The sequence below is a fragment of the Apteryx rowi genome, unplaced genomic scaffold (assembly GCF_003343035.1).
Source record: "Apteryx rowi isolate R43461 unplaced genomic scaffold, aptRow1 scaffold_1, whole genome shotgun sequence".
In the NCBI taxonomy this organism is placed as follows: Eukaryota; Metazoa; Chordata; class Aves; order Apterygiformes; family Apterygidae; genus Apteryx; species Apteryx rowi.
This window is the reverse complement of record NW_020447196.1, coordinates 5,513,624-5,536,560: the sequence shown is the minus strand read 5'-3', so window position 1 is coordinate 5,536,560 and position 22,937 is coordinate 5,513,624. Positions and strand designations below refer to the sequence as shown.

At 38.3% G+C, this 22,937-nt stretch overlaps 1 protein-coding gene and 1 long non-coding RNA gene across 2 annotated transcripts; one reads left to right on the top strand and one right to left on the bottom strand.

The window, feature by feature from the left end:
- Positions 1–5,436: 5,436 nt before the first annotated feature.
- On the top strand, positions 5,437–13,759 carry CA7 (carbonic anhydrase 7). Its single transcript, XM_026060109.1, has 7 exons — positions 5,437–5,476; positions 7,405–7,602; positions 10,220–10,338; positions 11,270–11,365; positions 11,609–11,671; positions 13,175–13,330; positions 13,598–13,759. The coding sequence occupies exons 1-7, from the start codon at positions 5,437–5,439 to the stop codon at positions 13,718–13,720; spliced, it is 795 nt and encodes a 264-aa protein (XP_025915894.1). The 3' UTR covers positions 13,721–13,759.
- Positions 13,760–13,903: 144 nt separating this feature from the next.
- Positions 13,904–22,826, bottom strand: LOC112963239. The gene is made up of 3 exons (XR_003252547.1): positions 22,741–22,826; positions 21,845–21,910; positions 13,904–13,992 (listed from the first exon to the last, which is right to left on the bottom strand). It is a non-coding gene; the product is annotated as an uncharacterized LOC112963239 (long non-coding RNA).
- Between the last annotated feature and the right edge of the window lie 111 nt (positions 22,827–22,937).

The following is a 22,937-nucleotide window of genomic DNA, read 5'->3' as shown; positions in this document are numbered from 1 at the left end:
CCGTGCGGGAGCGGCGGCTGCGCCCCGCGGCCGTGGCGGGCAGCGTCCTGCCGCCTCGCTGGGCTCCGGCTCCCGGTGGCTGCGCCGTTGCTCCCCTCCCGACCTGGGTCATAGGGGCGGGAGGAGCTGGGCGCTGAGCTTTCCTGGCGGAGGGAAATTACGGGGGCAGTAAGCTGCGCTGCCGGGCTCCAAGTATTCCCCTCGCTTCCCCCCCCCCCCTTTTTTGGGTGAATCGCTAGCAAGTGCTTGAATCGTATGTAAATATGTGAAACGTTTGTGCTGCCGGAGGGATTTTATCAACTCCGGCCAGGATACGAGAAGAGCTGCCGTCGTCCTTAATGAAATGTGACCCATCCACTCGGAAAACGCCGAAAAGGGAGCGCCGAGAAAGCAGGGCCGCGGCCCGGGCCCCGGGAGGCGGCGGGGGCGGAGGCAGAGGCACGGCGGGCTCTTCCCTTGTGAGCGTATTTCTGAAAATGTGCTGCCGTTTGGGGATTTGGGCATTCGTAGTGGGTGTTTCTCTTCAACTCTCAGTCCCCTCTTTGATAAGTTTTGAAGCATTTTGTGACAGTCTGAGCCAGTAGCCCTTCAGATACCTACACTCAGAAAAATCAGTTCAAACACTCTTGCAGAGACTGTGCGTTATCACAGTCATTACGGATTACTGTAGCACTGAGACATACAATCGGAAATCTTTGTCGGGTCTAAGTTCTTCTGCTGTGAAAATCTTTTCACATAGGATCAATACGGTTTGTAAAAGAGAAAACTTTTGCATCTTTAAAAATTTCAGCCAAGTTTTTTGTCAATAAATTTCAACAACAAAAGAGGTCCTAAAGCCTGTTTATCATTCCAGCTGATTTGTTAGCACATAAAAGTTATTATGTTATCCTTTTAATCCGCTTCCATTTAGAAAATTGAGTTTGCTGTGTATCTACTGGAATAAAATACACAACAGTTCAATGATAATTTAGTGCTTTATGCTGTGTAGATGACATTGCGAGACAATATAGTCCTTCCTCTTTTTTTCCCCCATATACAGTATCTCCTCCAAACTTCATTTTTCTCAGGCTTTGTGTTTGCTGTCTCACAGTAAATCCTTCCTTCTGTTGAAATTTCAGCGACTGTTAAAATATTTAGTAGGAATATTCTGTTTACCAATGTCAAAAGTCAGGTCGTTCCATTCTTGCTATCTGTTACAATTACATGGTTTCCACTGGTCAAACCATAAATTATAAGTACTTTTTCAGACTTAGTTCCAAAATACAGTTCCTACTTCTAGCATAAAGCAGTCAAACATGTATTGCTTTAAAAGTCAAAGACTAGTTATAGCAAATAGCATGTGAAGACCAGGAAGCTCCCAGGGCGCCAGGCACCCAATTCCTCCTCCCTTTTCTGCCCCACTTTACCCAGAATGTTCCTAACAAATTCCTGCTTTTCTCTTGGCCTTCTCTGTTCTTCTTTCATATTTTACTCAGGTTTGTTCTCTTGCAAAATTGTCTGTTAGTCTTATGCATGTTTTTTTCTTCTCAATCTTTTCTTTACTTAGGGACCCTTTTTTTTGGTTTATCCCTTATGCCAGGGAGAGATGCCCAGTAAATACATGCCAGGGCCTTTCCCCTTGAAATCTCACGAAACTCACGATACAGCTGTGGGAGAAGGGTTAGCACTCCAGCTCCTGCACTTACACTAGATGCATGAGAACATCAGGGTTTTTTCTACAATCATGATCACTTTTTTGTGTTTGCAAAGAGAATACAAAACTTAAGTTTTACATTGTCAAACAACAAGTGAAGATTGTCACAATTTTTTAAATAAAACACCCCAATTTTTTTTTTTTTTCTGGGATGATTCTGACTTTTAATGTTTGGCCTTGGCAGCACTCCCTCCTGCTCATGTTTACATTGTAAAGTATTTTTGTACAGTTTTTGGATTGATTAGAAATTCTTTTAAGTTTCACAAAAAACAGGTATCACCCTAGTATAACTCCCATTTAGAAACTGCCAGCATTAGTAATTGCAATGTAAGAAGAGAGATGAGCTGTCTGGATAAACTAGATACTCTTTCAAGAACCTGAGGTGTAGGCAAGCTCTGGAGTGATTAATGTTTTAACATTTAATCTGCTCCTATCTATTGTTCTTCAAATGTTCTAGGGTGTGCAGCCTGTATCCAAACTGATTGTATTTCTGCCATATTTTGTTAATAGGCAATGACACATCAGACACATTCATATGCATTAAATAAAGAAGGCACATGACACCTTGTTCAAATTATTAAAATATTAATTATAAATGTTGTTATTACTAAGGGTGCTCAAAAAGGATAATTACCAAGCTACTTAAGCAAATACACTTACAGCACCCTATAGCCATTCATCTTGGCAACAAATAACTATCCTTTCCTTTCATGTCTCCTAAAATTGAACTCTGTCCCTCTACAGTGATGCATTATTATACACTAAATGTATTATCTCCAAGTGACATAATTTCATAGTGCAAATATCTCCAAATGACTCCAGATCTGGATTATAGAGCACACTCGCCTTAGTGATTCAGAAATCCAGTTTTCTCAAACCCTCAAAGCCTGATATGTTGAACTTTTATTTACCAATTCCAATCTTGCTTGGAGCTTTCTAACAGTAATGGTTAGTTCTTATATAGCAATTTTAATAGAGAGACATCAAATTAAATCATAAAGAAAATTATTCCTTATACAGCAAAGGGAAAACTGAAGCATTTCTCATTTGTTCAGTATCACAATGTAGTGACAGGTTCAGAAAAACAACCCATGTATTTGTCCCAGGCTGCTGGTCTGTTCACTCATCTTTATTGTAAAAGAGGAATCAAAAACATAAGTATGAAGAAGGTGGGCAAAGATAGAATTATTCTTTAAAGCAGCTTGGAATGTTCCACTGTGGTAGATGGAATTATGTCTTCCTGTCATTCACTGTTAAGCAGACAAATTTTAAGATGTAGCCTGGGCCCTTGGGAAATTTGTGAAAATCACGAGTACTGCACTTTTAACTCAGCACTGAAGACATGTAACTTTTAAGCATCTACTACTCCGTTCTTTTGCTTCCATAAGTTTGACTTGATGAGTGTGATGTAATTAGCCATTATTTAAGCTAGTGAAAATAAGACCAGAATCTGATTACTACCTACAACTATTTAAGTGATATTCTTAAATGATATTTTGAGGACATAATCAGTGAAAACACGTTATCAGAGGCAGCCAATATTGAGAGACATCAGGGTTACAGAATAATCTGATATTTGTATACACATTAGTATCACCTCAGCTTTAAGGAAAACTTAATTTTTGCCTCTAAAAGAAACAAGGCTAATTGGATGGGTGAGCATATTAAACACTGTCTTAAATACACTGGCTATCATTCATAGCTAAAATTGTATTCATTCTGTTTTTATCTGTTCCTTTAAGTTACTGTCACTCTCCTTTTCACTTTTTCTAAATTCAGCTGTTTAAACCTCCATTTTATAAAAAATCTAACAGTTCACTTCCTGTCATATCTTAAGCATGTTTTCTCTTGTCGCAGTTTTTCCTATGCCCTTCCTTTGAAGGCCACATATTTAGCCATCTGTATGTTTTTGAATAGGACAAGATAAAAACTTAAGTGTTGAATGGTATCAAATGCATATAGACATTAGTTCACTCCAGTGGCACTGTGCTCTGAGAACAGAATCTGAGTCTCAGTTTTCAAGTTTCTCTTGAAAATAATTGCTCAGTATTCTCTGCCTTGAATACAAATTTTCCCCAGTCTATTCACTGCTTTTTTAAAGATGCAAAATTCCTCTTCCATTTCTTCTTGCCACTGGTAAATTGATAATTTTTGTATTTTTTTCTCATGGTCTAGAACAGTTTTACTGACTAGCTGCCTCAGACTGATTCTGTCCATACCTGATTTCTGTGTATGTCTACAAACCCAGCACAGAGCCAAACTAGAACAGGAACCAGAAGCATCAAAACTTCTCTCAGCTAATGAGTCCTACTAAGCAGCAGAATATATTAACCCAATGGATTTACCATGGCAGCAGTTATACTGCTTCCAGTACTGGAGTCACCTTGAGTGCCTGTGTATGGCACTGTTTGGCTGCACAGACATACCTGCAGTATCAGTGCCATCAGGCCCACCCAAGGGTCTAAGTATAACTTGCTCATTTACCACAAGTAAATTGAGAAGTTGATCTGAGTAAATCATTGTAAAATTGCTCTGTGGACGTCTTTACAGCATTTTACATCCCTTATTGAGTCGTTTAGCTTGCATCAGTATATCTCAAAGGTTCTGCATCCAACTCCTATGGAAAGCTCCTGAAAAAGGAAATGAATTCTTACCAGGTAGCACAACAATATAAAAATTGCTTAAAATGCTTTAATTGATTTTTGCCTCTTTCATTTTCTTGGTTGCATAACAGGAGATTCCCTAACTGTGTGTGCTGTTGTCTTTGTGAAAATCAATGATACATTTATAAAATATAGCCTTGACAGATTGCATTGCCTTCGATCTAATAAAATTACTGCTAAGAAGCCATTTTTCTTGCCACAAGATGTCTTAGAGCTTTTACATCTGCAGACTGGATAACTCATTGTAGCTTCTTCATTAGTTTAGCAGGATGCTGGCAACTACTGGATCATACCAGATCACTAAGATTTCATAAACTGGCTCCATTCTCTAGAGTCTGCCATGTCCTGTTCCCTAATCTAAGTACTTTTTTTTGGTCTTTTAAAAAGTTTCTTTAGATTTACAAAGAAAAACCCCAAATAGTCAATTTATCCATAACTGGTGTGGCCTTGCTTAGTTTAAAGGCAGCACAAATCAAATCATATTTCTGAGGTAAGAATGTTCTCCATTTCTTCTAAGCATTGATTCTGAAGTTTAATTGCAAATCAAGTAGTAACATCATTAATTTTTTGCAGCTGAAGAGAGTGTGTAACAAAAGAGAGGGCTATAACTAGGAGATGTTTCTCCTGCAGAATACACAAAACAGAAGGGTAGATCCCTTCACAGCCTGCACATGTTGCTCTACCCTGATGCTCACTCTTTGGCAGGTCATATGGCTCTTGCTTGTGGGTGGAGAATGGGAAAACACTTTTTTTTTTTTAATCTTGCATTTGATCCCTGTGTACAAGAACTTTGCTAGCTGCTACCCAGACGACTTTGGCTCCTAAGTCCTAGGACATCAGTTACCTGAGTTTTACATTTTCCTTTTACTGCACTGAATTAGGTTACAGAGCGAGCAGCAGCAAGGTGTAGCAGCAGCAAAGTTGGGAGCAGGAGATCGCGTCCGTCCTGCAGGAATTGCTTTGGTTGCTCTGTATCTTTAAGAGGCTGACCCTATCCCACGGTGAGCCTTTATAAAGGCAGGTAAGCAGCAGTGCCCTGATCAAAGAGCTGAGAGCAAAGCAGGGCATAGTTCCCCTGTAATGACTGGTCACCACGGTTGGGGATATGGGCAGGATGACGGTAGGTTACATCCTTTCCATGCTGCATCTCTCTACCTTCCCCCTGCTCCCCCTGCCCCTTCGTTTTCTTTTTAGTATTGCTGCCTGAGCCCTGCAGAGCTGCCTGCATTTCATTGCAAACATCAAATACATATAGCAGGTAATTAACTACTTTATTGATAATAAATAGCACCCAGAAACTGGCACCAGAAGATGCACAAACTTCTGCCTGCTGCTTTGCATCATTGCAATGTAATCAATGTTCTGCAATCAAGCAGTACTGCAGATACTAGAGATGCATCCTCTTCCAAAAAGATGCTATGAAAATGACTAACTGTGTTTGTCTCTCTAAAAGCAATTCTTCTGTCTAAAGAAGACTTAGAGGAGCAGTAACAGATCTTCTGACCCTGTGCAGCTGTTGAAATACGATATCTAGGCTTCCACAGAAGTATGTTACGTACTTCTAGAATATCCATTAATTGTACAGATCAGCATCAAAGATGTCTTTTATTGAACAAACTACACTTTCTGATTTGACTTTTTTTTTAATTTAGTCATTCTCCTTCTTTGTTTCCCACCTACAAGAATGTGTGTCAGAAAGTGAGAGAATTTATGAAGCTACTGGAAGTTTCCTACAATAATGCTGTACAGCATTTGTATCCTTTGCAGAGAGTGATGGATGGATGACTGATGTCGCCCAACAAGACAGGTTTTTGCATAGCCTTCAGGAGCCAGAGTCTTCCTCTTTCTCTGACAACAATTACTGTAGTTGCTGTATATCCTGAAAGAAGCTTGAACAATCCGTGAAGCTGGATAGTTCTGGTAGACAGTGTTATGTCTTTAGGCATTAATAAAGTCATATATATTAATGCAAAGCTTAGGAAAAGACAAATTATTGTCTAAGCTTGTGCAACAGAACTTAAAACCCAAATCTGCTTTATAAGTAGGCTGAGAAAAGGAAAAGATACCACTTCATATGTTTAACTTCTCAGTACATGCCAAAGATAAGAATGTAATAGATCTTATTTTTTCTTGCTTAGATTCAACCTGTGCTTGATGAAAAAATTTCCATTGTGAAAGTATGTGAGAATGCTACAGTTAAAATGTGCTTATTGTGAATCTTAAAGTGAAATTGTTACTGTTAAAAACTTTGTGAACATTAGCAGCAGAAAAATTGAATTTCTTTTTGCAGCACAGTACAAAAGTAGAACAAGAGAATTGTTCAGAATAAGTAATTCTCTGAAACAGATATGGTTTTGTTATCTCAAACTGCATAAGAATGTTCCAGCTCTGGCAAGAGAGCTATACTATTAAATTGGTCTTTCACCCCACTCTATTGCAGTCATGCAGTCCAAAAATGTTAATAATCGCATTGTACTGATCACTCAGGGTAGAAAGATACCATAATGGGCATGAGTGAAGGATGAAGCTGCCTCAAAGACTTACTGCAGCCATAAAATGGATTTAAAAATAACTACATAATCAGTAGCTGAAAGATTATGAGTCATCTGCATCTAATTTGAATCATTGGAGCTTTTACACTATCTAATCCAGGAAGAAGTAATGCTCTTTCTGTGGGTGTGTATGCATGTGTGTGCTCATGCAAGTGTTTACACACACACATCTTGTGAAGGTATTTGAAGTCCTTCCAATGAAATTACCAACTCAACATGAAAATCAGTGGCATAAGTAACCAGAGATCCGGTGGTCTGTAGATGTGCTGTAGTTTCCTCAGTGTGTCTTGTAAAACATATCTGAATCTTCCATCTAGTTGCTGACTGTGCTACTAAAAAAATACACAGCCTATAGAATTTAAGTCAACTCCTCGGATGCCAAACTTCTAAGTAGTTCCTGCTCAGCAAGCTTCACTTCAAGTCTCATGAAAACCTGTAATTATTTTGTGTACAGCAGGAAGAAAATAACAGTGCTTTCCTTTCTTTGGTTTTGAAGGACCCTCTGAGTGGTACAAATCTTATCCTATTGCCCAAGGGAACCGTCAATCACCTATTGATATAGTTTCTGCAAAAGCAGTTTATGACCCTAGTCTGAAGCCGCTTAATATCTCCTATGAATCATGTACATCTCTCAACATCTCCAACAATGGCCATTCAGTTATGGTTGAGTTTGAAGATACCGATGACAAGACAGGTGAGACTAGCACACACAGACAACTAACTCAAAATACCATTTTGTGGCTTAGTGAGGGGAAACAATTAAGTACATCCTGTGAAGTATATCTTATACTATGTGTATTTTTAGCTTAGGACAAAGTATGTAACCAGAGCCTTTTATATTTTGTTTTCCTGAGCCTTCTGTTTTGTCTTGACTTAAGTCTCTCTGGCAATGCTTATGTTGCATAGCAAAGTAGTATTTCTGCATGAGGAAAAACTTGCAGCAGGACTCTCTGAAGTTTGTTTGCAGGGTTCCTTTAAACAGGGATAGTCAGTTTGCTAGATGGAGCATCCCTACAGCTCTCCAGCACTCCTAGATTCCATTCCACATGCAAGGTAGGTATATAAATCCTCACAATTCTGTTTCCATGATCATCTGAATTGGAGATGCCAACACACACCCCAGCTCTCTCTGGCTCACTGCCTAGTTTCCATGCACAGTGGAAGAGAAGAGGATCAGCAAATATCACATCATTTAGCATAGCAATCATAATCCTATTGCACCAGGCCTATCTAGACCAGTCACTGATTATTATCTTGCACTGTTTTCTTCTTTCCTCACTGCCCCATAGCAGTACAGCATCTTCAGAAATTAGTCTTCAGCTAATTCTGATTTGGTAGCAGCTTGTGTATGTTGCACTATCTGCAGTTATATTATTCTAGCCTTTTTTTAGCTCTTGGCAGAGTGAATACAAATGTTTGAAGTGATTGATTGATCCTGTTAATGCTACCTCACGGAAGACTTTGCTTTTACATCTATAGTGAAAAATAGCATTAAGATGAAGTAGAGACTATAAAAACTAGTAGCTGATAAACAGAAGAGTGCATTTAAAACAGGACTCTAAACTAATGAATTTTTATTTTAACATACTATCAACTGATTTTCATCTTCCATTTGGTTATGTTCATTGACTCCAATTAAATAGGATATAACAGATAGTCAAAATTACTCTTTCTGGGAAGTGACTGGTCTCTGCTGGTAACACTTTGAAATAATCTCAAAGTTGCCAAGGCTGAGGGTTAAGATTCTAGTCATTCAGTTCTAAAAGGTCTCCTCTTGAGTGAACTTAAACAGCCCAAATGAATGATCAGCCTTCAAGGATATTTACTGAATTTGAAAGGAAGACTATGGATGTGCATTTCCCAAAGTTTACTACATAAGATTCATAAGCATGTCATCCTACAAAATTTGTAAAATGTATCTGGAAATATTAGCTTGCTTACTGCTTTCATTCTAGGCTGGACTGTACCTACACAACAGTGAACTTGACACAGTTTAGGAGTTTTGTTTAAGAGCACTGTGCATTGCTCCTCCAGATAAAGAAATGGGAGCAAAAGCAGGCAGACTCAGACCATAGGCAGGAATGAAGACCTCTACCCTGTCTACACTGTGGAGAAGCCTTGTGATGCTTTCAAGGAAGAAGACTGCTAGGAGTATAAAGCTGGATTAAATTGTTTTTAGTTTTATTGAAATAGATCTAGTGACTCACAGCTTTGCATAAATTATACAACAGGCTTCTGACAGTACCCCATCATGACTAGATTTTTTTAAATTTTTTGAGAAGTGACACACTCCAGTACTCAGTATTAATTAACAAAACTAATAACTTCTGGTATGCTTTCCTGAGCTATAGCTTGTTTTGGCAAGACCACTTCCTGCACAAAGACCAGCTGCAACTATGCACATATGGTGGTACAGTGCATGCCCCAAATTTAAAGGGTTTGGAATGAATAGAATGTTATGGGCTGCACAGAGGATAGAAAAATACCAATACCACATCCACTTTCAAATATATATTTTTAAAGATCTAGATGATCAGGTTTTAATGTCTGTTGGACAGTTTTATTGATTTTAATGTCCCATAAATGTACAAGGGAACTACTGATATGCTGATAAAAAATCTTCTATCAGTGGCATCTTACGTATATTCATCTGTTCTTGTTAAAGGTGTTATTTCTAAATTATGTATAAACTTTGTGTAGCATTTCTCCATCTTTAGAAGGTGATTTGAGACCCTCTGAATAGTGTTATGTCAAGTACAAGCTATTATGTTACCTCTCTTACAGGATCAGGTATTTAAAGGAAATGAAATATAGAGAACTTCTACTGGAAGGAAAGAACTCTAAAGAGGAAATACTTAGCTGAATTTTCTACCTGATGTTTGAGATATCTGTGCTCTCTCACACAAAATCCTAAGTAGCATTGACAAAAAAAAATTAGATGCACAAAAGTTTCATATTATGATTTTTTAATATTCAAATTAGTTCAATTTTCTGTAAGTTAAATAGGAAAGACATAACAAAGCTACTACAGCTTCATGTATCAAATCTGCTCTTTTAAAAGCAAAACAAATGTTGTAAAATTCTGTATAAGTAGCTACTCAAAATGTTCCTTTTCAATATAATTTTTTTCTGCAAATTCAGGTCTTTTCCATGAAGAAATCTTACCCTTCTAAATGTCTGAATGATGCATCCTTTTGTATTGGCAACTGGGAGATGCTGCTGTTTTTTTCACTGTTGTACCAATTAGTTTTTAGTAACAGGAAGTTAAAAAGCCAGAATATATAATCTTTTTCTTCTTCATTTCTGCTTAGCAATCAGTGGCGGTCCCTTTGAGAATCCCTTTCGGCTAAAGCAGTTTCACTTTCACTGGGGGACAAAGCACAGTCAGGGATCGGAGCATACCATTGATGGCAAACCTTTTCCCTCTGAGGTAACAAAGTGTTTTTACAGATGGGATTAATCGATGCAAATACTGTTGGCAAACCACTTTTTGTCTGTAGTGGGGATTGGGAGTGCACTGGGATTCTGATTGTTCACTCACCATGGTTAGGTCAGCACAGACTTCAGCATGGATTTTCTTTTACCCACTGAAGCTCTTCATCTGTTGATCATGCTGTTCTGGAATGCAAACTTCTCTCCCCAGTGCAGCCCTTCCTCCAAGGTTCTCAGTCATCTTATTCTGTTCAGCAAGACCCAGCTAGTCCCATGGTTTAGCTGCTTTGCTCCCAGAGAGAACTGCTTCTACGTCTAACAGCCGTCTGAGGCCTAGTTTAGCCTGCTGAACACCATTCATTGCTCCCTTCTGTTTATGCAGATGGAAAGGACATTCACAAACATGATGCTGAGAAGCAGTGCGTAACTCTGTTACCTGACACAGTTGAACTGATGATCACAATCCAAAATGACCATGCTGCTGCCACCGCACATAGCTTAGAAATGGCTTCATCTGGAGGCTCTTGATAATTTTCTGCAAAGCTAGGACCAAATACAGGTGCTTCCCAGAAAGCTCTGTCCCAAATCCTACAACAGGGTAACATCCCAGAGCCTACCAATGAGGACTGGAGCACAGTGCTTCATGGGATGAAGGCCCCTATCAGGGAAGTTAGGTCACAGAATCATTTGTTAACACCTGACTTGTTTCAAATTAAGATTAATTTATAGGAGCTCTTTGCTTAGTGTCTGTCCATGTTTACTGACTGATCCAAAAGACTGATTTAGAACTTGCTAATCTTCCCAAATATACCTTTTGAGCAAAGCCTATATTCTGTTACCAACTGGTGTTACTGCCTGCTACACATAAGGCAACCTATGTTGAAAGCTTTTATCTTTAATTTGTTTATATTTCTAACTCTCTTTTAAAGCTCCACTTAGTTCACTGGAATGCCAGAAAATATGCAACATTTGGAGAAGCAGCAGCAGCTCCAGATGGCTTGGCAGTAGTTGGTGTTTTCTTGGAGGTAAGAATCACAAAAATAGCATGTTTACATGATGAAAAGCATCATACTGTCAAATGTTTGAGAACTAAGCCACATATTTAAGAGGTGCTTAGGGAAAACAGGCTACTTGATTAGAAGCAGTAACTCTTTGCAAATTATTGTTAAATCTACTTTAGTAGGAATTTTGAGATTCAGATAAGAAAATAATTTTCTACCTATTCAAAGCATAATTATAGTTATTTAATCTGTGCATTACTATTTTAGATTGGGAAAGAACATGCCAATATGAACAGACTCACTGATGCTTTTTACATGGTAAAATTTAAAGTAAGTTTTAAACTCTTTAACTTTTCTTTCTGGAATATCCTTCAAATATTAAGCTCATGTACATGTCTGAGATGCAAACAACAAAAATGGAGAACTGCCCACCATAAATCCTCCCATTATTAGAACATCACTGAAATTGTATCCTCCCTGTCCAATGTCTCCATTCCCTTCCCCTCCAAACTTTGGCTGACTTGCCTATCCTCAAATGCCTTCCAATGCTACACTGACCCCATTTAGTCATTCAGAGGTTCTACCTTTCCTGGACCACTTAAAATCAAAAGCTCCATGACCCTTCAGGTTCAGCTCTTACAGTCAGCAAAATAATTTGTTTTCATCAAGTCTAGCCTTGAACAAGTCAAAGCTGGTTGTCCAGCTTAATTCTACTGCAAAGCTCTGTCAGGGAGTAAGAGCTGGTCTACTCTTCCACAGTGAGACCTAAAGGTAGTCTTTAACCAGATATGACTGAGAGCTTTGCTGAAGGCTACCTGCTTCATTTTTTGAAGCTCAGACCAATTAGACAGACAACCACTACTGTGTTAATCTTTTTATGATTTCCATGAGGTTAATGTACTCTGTCACATGCATGAGTCCTAATAATTCAAAATAAACTATACATAATACTTGAGTAGACATATTTAGGCGTATTATTCCTTGTTCCTCTCTATATATGCATATGAAAGATGGGAAGTGAAGGCAATTGTTAATGGCAACATGTAGACATATTTGACCATGTTCAGTGATGTCCTCCACTTATAGGAAAGAAAGTGTTATCCCTCAGTTGTAGTGATGGAAGGCAGGTTTGCCACTGGGGATAACCTGCTCATTCTGTTCCTTATGAGCAATTTTAGACAGCTGGACAGTGTTCTTAATGTGAATGACAACCACAGGTTGAAAAATCTTGCCCTGGACTGTGGTAGCCTTGAAGGCAATCACTTCAGACACAGCACCTGTCAAAGTATTATCTAGGCTCCTTCTACTGTTTTTTTGGCTGATCCATCTTGCTCTGCTTTTAGACTTGGATATTCTATTTTAAAGCCAATATTTGTTCCAGCAGACAATGACTGTCTTGGGCCAGGTTTTTCATAATTTCAAACTGTCTACTGAAGTACATGGAAGACATAGAAAATAGCAAGTAACAAGTCAGTCCTGCTGTTCCTTAGGCAGGGTCACATGCTGTTATCTACAACTCACACTCAACATTATACACAAAACATTTCATACACTATTTTTGGACATTTTGTGACAAAAGCTGAGCTCCCGTAGAGGCAATGGGGCAAGAACTCTCAAAGCCTAGGAAGCTAGCAATAGAGGTCACACTTGCCACACTAGGGTGTAATGTTCTCCTGAGTCTATTTTCATGCTACTCCTAAATACCATTTGTTATGAGGCAGTCAAACCACCATAGGTTTGCTTTCTTCCCCCCCACCCTCCCGCTGTTTTTTAGACTCCTTTAACATGCATTTGAAAGAGAAGAAAGAAATTTAAAGTATCAATTTTTTCCAGGGGACAAAAGCTCAGTTTGGAAGCTTCAACCCCAAATGTCTCCTGCCTTTGAGTCTAGATTATTGGACATATCCTGGTTCCTTGACAACACCGCCTCTTAATGAGAGTGTAACATGGATAGTGCTGAAAGAACCCATCAGGATTTCTGAGAAACAGGTAAAGTTCCAATATTCTCCCAGTTTTTGTAGGATTCAACCTTGGATTAAAGGCAGTGACTATTTCATTTTGCAGAAGGGCAAGCTAGGCTGTGAATAATTTAATCAGAAGGCTTCTATTTCTCCTATTAATACTCTCTAGGATCTTCGCTTTAACCTGTACTATTGACAGATTGTAAAGTACTGAATGCTTTCCTTTGGCCCTTTTTCAAAGACATTAATATCAATGTCTCCTTTAAGCAGTAAGTTATTTCACATGAATTTACAGCTGGAGAAATTCCGAACTCTTCTCTTCACCAGTGAGGAAGACCAGAGGATCCAAATGGTGAATAATTTTCGCCCCCCTCAGCCTCTTAGGGGGAGAGTAGTTCGAGCTTCCTTCAAGGCCTGAAGAAGAAAACTGATAATGGCCCTGAAATATCCAAGAGCTTCCACATCTGAGAGACCAAAACCAAACTCTGGTCTTTAGATCTCCCCCTCATGGAGCACACACGATAGCCATTTCTGTGAACACTGTACTTGAAGGGGGAGAAATAATCTCCTGATTTTATATTTTATTTGAATAAGACTTTCTTTTGAAAAACGTATGAGATCTTTTTAACTAAAACTTTTTTAAATGTAAGGGATAGCTGAGTAATCTGGCGTGCTCTCCAGGACCTGAAACTAAAATATTAAGATGAAATTAAAATCCCATTTCATATAAAATGGGAAACTGATCTATCACATTTTATAACATAAAATAGGAAATGATAGTTATCTATTAGTACTGATTACCACAACTTCTAATTGTCTAATTTAATACATGATGAAATAATAATCAAGAATTTTGGACAAATTAGGCTTAAATCTTCCTGCTGACTTCTCATAGATCTTTTACTTGTTAGCATCTCTGATTTGCTGAGTTTCCTTGACTTAGATTCCTTTCACATTCTTGCTGTCTTTTGACACGTAACATTGTGCATCAGTGGCACTAGAGGAAAAAGTTGTTCTTTACCTCCAATAAGCACTGGTATAAAAATGGCATACTCATTTTAAAGTTACTGTTCTATGATGCTATAATTGATTAAAATAAATGTAATGCAAATGTTCTCAGCATTTATAAGCAGGCCATTTTACTGCACAGTATTGTTTGAACACTCATTCTTAGCCCATGCAGCATGCATAATTATAATGCCCTAATTACTTTTAGTTGAAAAGAACATCTACAGCAATTCAGGCACATACTGTAGCTATTATGATATTGTTCAAATTCTACCCCAGTTACGTGCTTTGCCCTGCAATACAGTCTTTTTTTCTCCCCCCACAAAGATTGTAGACCTCCTGCTTTGCTTTAGGGACCTGACGTGGATAGAAACTGACTGCATTGAATGCACACTGCTGTGCAAACCATTTCCTAGTAATGGTAGCAGGTCAGAGATACTGTCTACAGATATAAGGCTTCATCAGTCCTGAGTACTTTTACATCCTCAAAAGTAAGTTGCTTTAGAAAAGCCATACTTTAGTATTATTACTGCTTCTGCTGCTTTGGTGACAATTCTTCAGACTGTTTTGCCCAGAAATACAGTGATATTAGCTGTAATTATTCTCAGTCTATTTTCAGTTGTTTTAATTCTGGACTTCAAGTGTTTTATTTACTCTGTAAAACTTCAAGTAGAATTGCTGATGTCTTATTGGTTTTCTTCAACAGCTTAGATTACTATCCCCCAAAGCTGTAAAATTTAAAGGAAATCAGGAAAAAAGGGGGGGGAGGAGAGAAATAGCTATTATGGGCAAATCTTTACAGAAAGGGAGAAAAAGATACCTTGAAGCATAGTGCTAGGAATAGAAGACCCAACAATTCTAGACCCAACTCTTCTATAGTTTTCCTGGTACACCATACCATACACACTTTTCCATTCCTCAGTTTCCTCTGCTGTAAAATTAGGAAACCTCATAGGGATGTTTTGCAGGCTGATTCAGCATTGTTTAGATTTGAGACTCTTGCACACAAAATATTACAGGAAACGGAAAATCACTACAAAATGCAATATTTTTAACTATTATTAATGTAATCTGGCTAGTAATGCAAATGGATATTGCAGAAAAATTCTTATTGTATCATTTCTTTAACAAATGAAATAAATAAGGTTTTAAAATCAAGTATGCATCTTCTCCCTCTTTATTTTGAACTAGCCTACTTCTCCCAACCTAAATGGAGGGAGAGAGGAAGAAGAGACCACTTTCCACAGCAGGTTATTGTTGTTGGTGGTGGTGTTTGTTTTCCTCCCCTTGAACTCTTAACAGAGAGAAACATTGCTTAGTATCTTCAGCCAGTAGGATTTGAGCAAGTCACCAATGCATCTGTCTCAGATGAAGGAATGATTTGATGTCTTGCCTCCAGCTTCATAGGAACCCTGGTATGCTATAGTATAATCATGTAAATACAGATAAGAATTATCCCTCCCAAGGATAAATTAAAATGCTATCATGGTTGTAACTTAAGCTACCTGTGATAAGTGATATCACACTACAAGTTTATAGTATGTATACATATAGTTTATAATATATTTATATAGATCAGTTTAAGGAAGCATTAAAAAATTCAATCAAACAATCATCATCAGTGCTGTATTAGTGCATATAATACATGGCAGGTTACTTCAAGATTTTCAGTTATTTTTTTTCCCTCTCATGCTAAGCATTAAGTAGATTTCTGCTCCTTCAGAGTCTTTCAAGTAGAGGTTAAAGCCTAATTCATAAAATCACAGAGTAAGGGCTGTTTGAATTCCTTTCCTTCTTCTACAGTGAAGAAAGACTTGTATGTCAAAACCTTGTCCACTTTTCCCAACTACAATCACTTGGTCTAATCCTATTTGTCCATAGAATTTGTCTATTCTGTAACCTTGACCACATTACTTAAGCTTCTTTAAGTGTGGTCTACTCATCAACAAAAGGATAATATTTAGCTCACAAGGTTGTTGTAAAAGCTTAGCTATTATAAAGAGCTTTAAAAGTTGAATCCTACCAGGTGCTCAGTTTGAGAGATGTTTACTACAGCTTCTTTTAGAAATTTTCTTATTTACTGTTTTTTTTCAGTTATGTGATTAAAGAGTATGATACATTTCACTATGGTGAAATAAAATTTACTGATAATAGGAAATCTTATTTTGTATTCCTTGTTTCCTCTTGAAACCCTGACACTCTAATTTAAAAAAAAGCATAAATGTATAATTTTTACATGATGCTAAACCTTTACACTACATTCTACAAGCTAATGCACTTCGTTTATTTTTGAGATTATAGGAAGAAATATAAAATATTATATGAAATGACAAATTTGATTGTATACTCAAAGAAGAATGCAATCAGTGTAATGAAGGTACAGTATTCAGTTAGATAAACCTTAGTTTACTATCTTTTCCCTGTAACTAAAAATAGTCCTCCAGAAAGAACACAGCAAAACTAATAATGATAAAACTGTTCCCCACAAGACTACAAATGAAGAGCCTCACTTGTTGATGATTCTTCTTCATTTAGCAAAGTTCTCCCAGTAATGATATTCTTGGGAATAAGAGCTCATGTTCATTTGTATGCCATATTTAAAATCTTGGCTTGTTAATATGCTGGCTGAAATACAGTTAACTTCAGAGCTTCAATAAAGAACTCCTTGATTTTTTTACCAATGTTTTCTTACCTTGTTATCCATGAGATGAAGATAATGAGCTTCAGGGGTTCTGTACCATATTTATAATATGCTTTGAGACCTTCAGAGGATAGTAACTATGCAAATACAAACAACTACTATCACCACTTTTGATATGAGCTAAAATTTGATGTCTCACAGACATAACCATCAATTTACAAGAGTGCTACATTTTGTAAGACCATAGGAATCAAGTAATTAATATCAGTTTGCTTGTCTGAAGTCTTAGCTAAGAGTATTTTAGATAGCACCTATGACACAAATGTCCCCTTCAAAGGCTTTTCATAGGACCAAATACCTGTGCTATGTATTTGTACTTTTTGAGGATTTGCTGAAACCTCATTTTTTCTGCTTCCATTCTGAACTCTTCCTCTGCACAGACCTCTGTCTAAACAATAGTCAGCAAAGTTCTTCCATCAAGGTTATTCAAATTCTGAAATATGTACTATACTTATTTGTCTTTTAACAGCTATCTTGAAAGAGGAGTAGCAGCTGAATCTTAATTATTTCAGCAAGACTTAGCCTAATGTGTAATATGATCACATTTGTCATGACTGGGAAAGCACGAGGCCTTATATTTTGGATAGGGACTAAAAGTGAACAGCTGTAAAAACTAGACTAAAAATGCCACCTAGTGGTCTGTTTCCATTTCTTACTAGAATGCTTAAAATGCTTAAAACATTTTTAAGGATAGTTCAGTTAAAATACAGCAGATGAAAGAAACTAACTTTAACTTTGACACTGATTATTTTTAAAAGGTATGGGTAACTGTAATTGAAATCCCTGTGCTGGCTGTAAGTACAGTCCTTGAGTCTCCTGTATGAGATAAAAATCAGTCTTACAAAAAGAAACTCAATAAATCAGTTACAATTATTTATCTCTTTTCACTGATAGACTGGAGATATCCTCTGCCTGATAAACTGCTCAGTCTGTTAACTTTAATTTTTTACCTTTCACAGTTTTAGTTCAACTTAGGTTTTTTTCAACCCTCTGCAAACAGAATGATTTTTAACTAATTTCAGTGAGGTAGTTGATGCGATCTAGCAGTGATTTACGCAGAGTAAGTTTCATAACTGGTGTAAAGTAACCCAAACATAAATTTCACTGGAAAAGTGTTGCAAGGTGCCTTATGAGATGCTGCTTTTGGTGGTGTTCAAAGGTCAGAAAGATAGAAAAGGGAGCATTTCAGGAAAAAACAGAAATAAGACTGAGGAAAAAAAGCAATTTAAACTGGAGCACTGGCGGCTCCAGTTTCATCTCACTCACCCTGATGAAACTGCTGTATGCTGATGAAACCTGATTGACTTTAACAGAACTATTTGCAATTTGCATGGCTGTAAGGCAGGGAATACTCACACCTCTGTTGTTCCATTTACAATACTACCTGCATTACCTTTGAATTTTAGTAAAATATTCACCCACTCAACTCCAGGCTGTGAACAGCAATATAGTAATGCAGACTATCATTAATTCACTTTAATGTTCACTATATAGTAGAAGATGAAATGCAGCAATTCAGGAGAGAACACAGCCTGTCCATCTGTTGGAGGGGGAAGAGGCAGGAAAGGAATATAATTATTTTTCTACATCTGAGTGCTTTGGACCAAGCCAGAAGAATTGCCTGCACTTGTAAACTGTCCCCAAGAAAATTAAAATCACTTCTACAGTGGTCCAGAACCTTAAGCGAACATGTATTTCAGTGCAAGCGGGGCTTTCAGTTTTCCCTGAAACAGCTCATAAGCAACTTCAGGTAAAAAAACAATATGGAAGAAGTTCAAATCCCAATTACAGGATAGCATACAGGCCTTTGCACCAGTTCAATTACATTAACTTAAACTGAATCTTCAGTTTAATCACTGCAGCTTCACATACAGACACACTGTTGAGTCTCCACTGAACAGCAAAGGTAAAATGAAGTCAAAGAGCTGGAATGACGTTTTGCCAGCAGTTGTTCATTGTGTTTACCACTGTTTATTGACATTTTTTTGCATCTTGTTTGCTTTTCTAGCATTTGACTCTTCATTTTAGAATATATAGAAAGATCAAAGACTGGAATTTGCTGTTCCGAACTAGGAAAATGCAATTGTTTTAACAGACTTTGAGGAAACTTATATTTCCAAGTCTCATTTATGTCCTTTTGCTTATAAGAAGTCATCTTTGCATCTAGAGTGCTTGTGAAAATTCAAAAGGCCATATGCAGCAAGTGAAATGTATGTCATTGCTCACAGGGCAAAATACCTAGGCTTTGAGCATGAAAGGATCCAATGTTTTGTGGACGGAAGTTGTACCAGTTTCCTTTCAAAAAGACAGTCACACTGCTGCACTTTTTGTGCAGAAGCAGGTTCTAATTCCACTAGTATTCTCTACTATGGGCCAGAGAGTGAATTCATTCAAAGGACCTACCTTCGTCTGCATGACAGTCATTCATTAACTTCCAAAGTGTTTGTATCTATGGCTAGTTTCTAATGTGCATCACCAGACTAAGGCTTTCTTCCCACTTCAGCAAAACATAAAATAAAATTTTTTCATTGCATTCAAATCGTGTTTGTTAACTAGTAGGCTTGCTGGAAAAATCTTAGTTATTCATTAGAAATATTATTCTGATTTTAACTTGTTTTCTTAAGAAAATCAGGTATATTTGACGATTCTGTTCTTCATGTGTCCCCATAACAAGTAAGGCCTACAAAGCACTAGCAGTCCCACACATTTCATGAATATCTGTTGGTTAGTAGAGAGTAATCCACGTGAGCACCTCCTGTGAAGGCAGTGATAACTGATGGACACCTGTTTTCTGCTTCTGGAAATGGAAATCTGCACATATATCGCACCAAATTAGTCACAGCCAGTTGCCCAAACAAATAAGGACAGAGGCAAAAGGAATGTTTAATGGGAACAAGGGAAGCCTCAAGGAGTGCAGTATCAGTGTAAGGAAAGTAAGAGAGAAAGCTTGAAGTTTCACTAGCCAGTTACTCACAGAACTAGCCTCCTTTGATAAAAGGATATGAAAAAGTTGAAACAGCTGCTCTATCATCTCCGAGATACCTTCTGGGTATGTTTCTTAACTTAAACTAAAGAGCAAAAACTCAGAGCTGTACCAAGTTTACTTTCATATACCATTTCTTTTTAAGAAACATTTGATCTAATGATCACATTACCACGTAGGAAGCTGCATCGCAATCTCACCAAACAAATTATTAGCTTGTCAAATTTGATGACAGTCTGACTTGCCGTGAGGTCACATGACAGCTAAATCTGACAGAAGAGGTGGTATGTGGGAGAGACTAGGACTACATCTCTCCACATCATCTAATAGTTAAATTAAATTCAACATAATATGAAACTAATCCTTAAGTTTCTTTCATAGTCTCACATTCCTCCATTCATACAAACATACAAGCTGGCAGAATTAACTTAAGCAGTGTCCTCCTTTCTCAAATATCTGGCCTGATTTGTCTGCTTAGAAACTGCTGAGGTAATAACTTCACATCACAAGTGAAGCAGTCACGTGCTTCAGCGGCCTGACTGCAACCTATTTCATGCAATAGCCTTTTGGGACTGACCTTTCAGGCTCAAATAATCATTTCACTTTATCTGAAACCTACTGAAGTCTGTTGAAACTGCAATTTACTTTAATGGGAGCTGAATCATGGCCTAAACAAGCAACATAGGAATGAGCAAAAAAAATGCATTCGCAAAGGAATCAGAGTTGCTGGCTGTACGAGTCAACAGATAAAATTATACCTTGAAAATCTAAATATAGCATTTGCTACTTTTTAACCTATCACTGCACTTTAATACAATGCCCTTGGAATTACATTCATTTCCTTTGAACTGTTGGCAAGAACTCTTTCCTGGTGTAGGACACTCAAGACTGAACTTCAGCTCACTTACACAGAGCAGAGTCAAAACCAAAGCCTAGCTTTATTTAAAGAAACTAGAGTTATGATTTTTTCAATGCAAATTAGCAAGATAAGAGTGCTATGGCAACCAAACCACTGTTGCCAAAGAAATTTGCCATTGTTGATTAGAAATTCCTGAAGGCAAAAATACTGCAAGCCTGAGCAATACTGTTTATTTCCTCAAATTATATTAATGAGTAGCATTTACACTTTTTTACTCTAATTGTATATCACCCTGGTCCACAACATCAGCATAGACAAACACTGCAAAGCAGGATCTGAATCTCAGTTTAACTTAGTATCCTGTCCTGTCAAGTACTAACACTGAAAACACTTAAGTTTCCTGAAAGCCTACATATAGTATTCCTCCACGTACCTGAATTATATAGAATGAAAGCACCTTCCTCTGTAGGACTGTTAATAGTTTCACTTTCATTTACACATTTACCAAATCATTTCAACTTATGCATATGACTTTATAAAATTACTGCATGAACATGTCATGGCTTTCAGCTGAAGAGAAGCACTTTAACATGCCTGTAGCCCAGGAAACTCAGTACTGTCAAGTTCGTTTTCAGGCTGCTGCACGAGGTTTTATCACCATTATAAATGGTGCAAAAGCCAAAAACTTGGCAGGTCAGAACAAAGAATGTCTGGGGATCCAGGAACCACTACCAGCATATAGGAACAGCGAAACAAAGCAGGGAGATGCAGGTGAGGGCTACTGTAGATGACCCCTTTCAGTTCAGCAGATTCCTCAGACAAGTAAAAAAATTGTGTACATTTAAGATAACTTGTTTCCATGTGTGCCAAAACAATGTCCTGAAATTTTTCTCTAGGTTGACCTTCCATTTTGTTTGGTCTTCCATTTGACATAAAACCGTGTTTCATTGTGTTAACAAAGAAAAAGAAACAAATGAAAGTTCAGACTCACGAATATGATCACACATCCTTCCATTTGCCAGATAATCTGGGAACGCATTTATCTCATCTAGGGAACCTGTAATACATTATTTAAATGAAAAATGCCTCAATAGAAGAAGCCAGTAGAATAAAATATGAACTGATCATATCAAAGCCTCTTCAGACTTGTGAGTCTCTACTTTTGCAAAGTCATCATTACATATTAATGTGATGACTACTTAGTAACCAATACGTAATAAGCAATACTACTTATTAACCACCATGCACTTTGGGCCCATTCCTTGTCTTATTACATTGTATAAACCCAGTCAATGGAAATGTTAGCTAAGACAAGTAGACACTGAAAACTTAAAAAAATGTGGAGCCAGCAATCTGTCCTTCATAACTTATCTGGCCCATCATTTTCAAATAGCTTTGTGATTTTGATCCTCAACAGCTGATGGCCCTGGTTTTGAGGGGTGTAGAATTGTATTTAAAAAAAAAAGCCAAAAGAAGAGGAACACTCCCAAGAGAACAAGATAACCTTTTTTGAACTTCATTAGTGATATTAAAAATGATTTTGCTGATGCTTTTCTTCTAAAGCATCTCATCTGAACGCTTTTATTGCCTATTATTTCAAAAATAAGCAGAATCTGAGAAACGCAAGGCTGAAATTCCCTCCCTCAGCAGTAGCTCAGAAAGCAGCCGTTTTTCAGTGCCAGGAGGCCGCAGAGGCAGCTCCGGACGCAGGTCTGTTGACCAAGCGCGGGGCGGCTGAGGTAACGGGCGGCTCGGGGGCACGACCAGGCCGCCCCGCGCCCCCGGGGAGCGGCTGGAGGCTGTCCTGCTCCCGGGGCCCGGCGAGTGCACCGGAGCGAGCTCTCCCCAGCACCCCTGCGGCTGTGTCCGAGCCCGCCCGCCGCGTACCTGCCGCGGGCAGGGGCAGGAACGCAGAAGAACACAGCGGAGGGGGGCGGCGGGGCGCGGCCCCTGCCCCCAGCGCGCACACCGCGGCCGCGAGCCGCCGCCCCGCCTTGTCCTGACAGGAACCCGCGCGCCGCCCCTGGCGCGGCCGTTGCTGGGGGCGGGGCGCCGAGGGCAGCTCCTGCGTAGGAGCAGCGGGT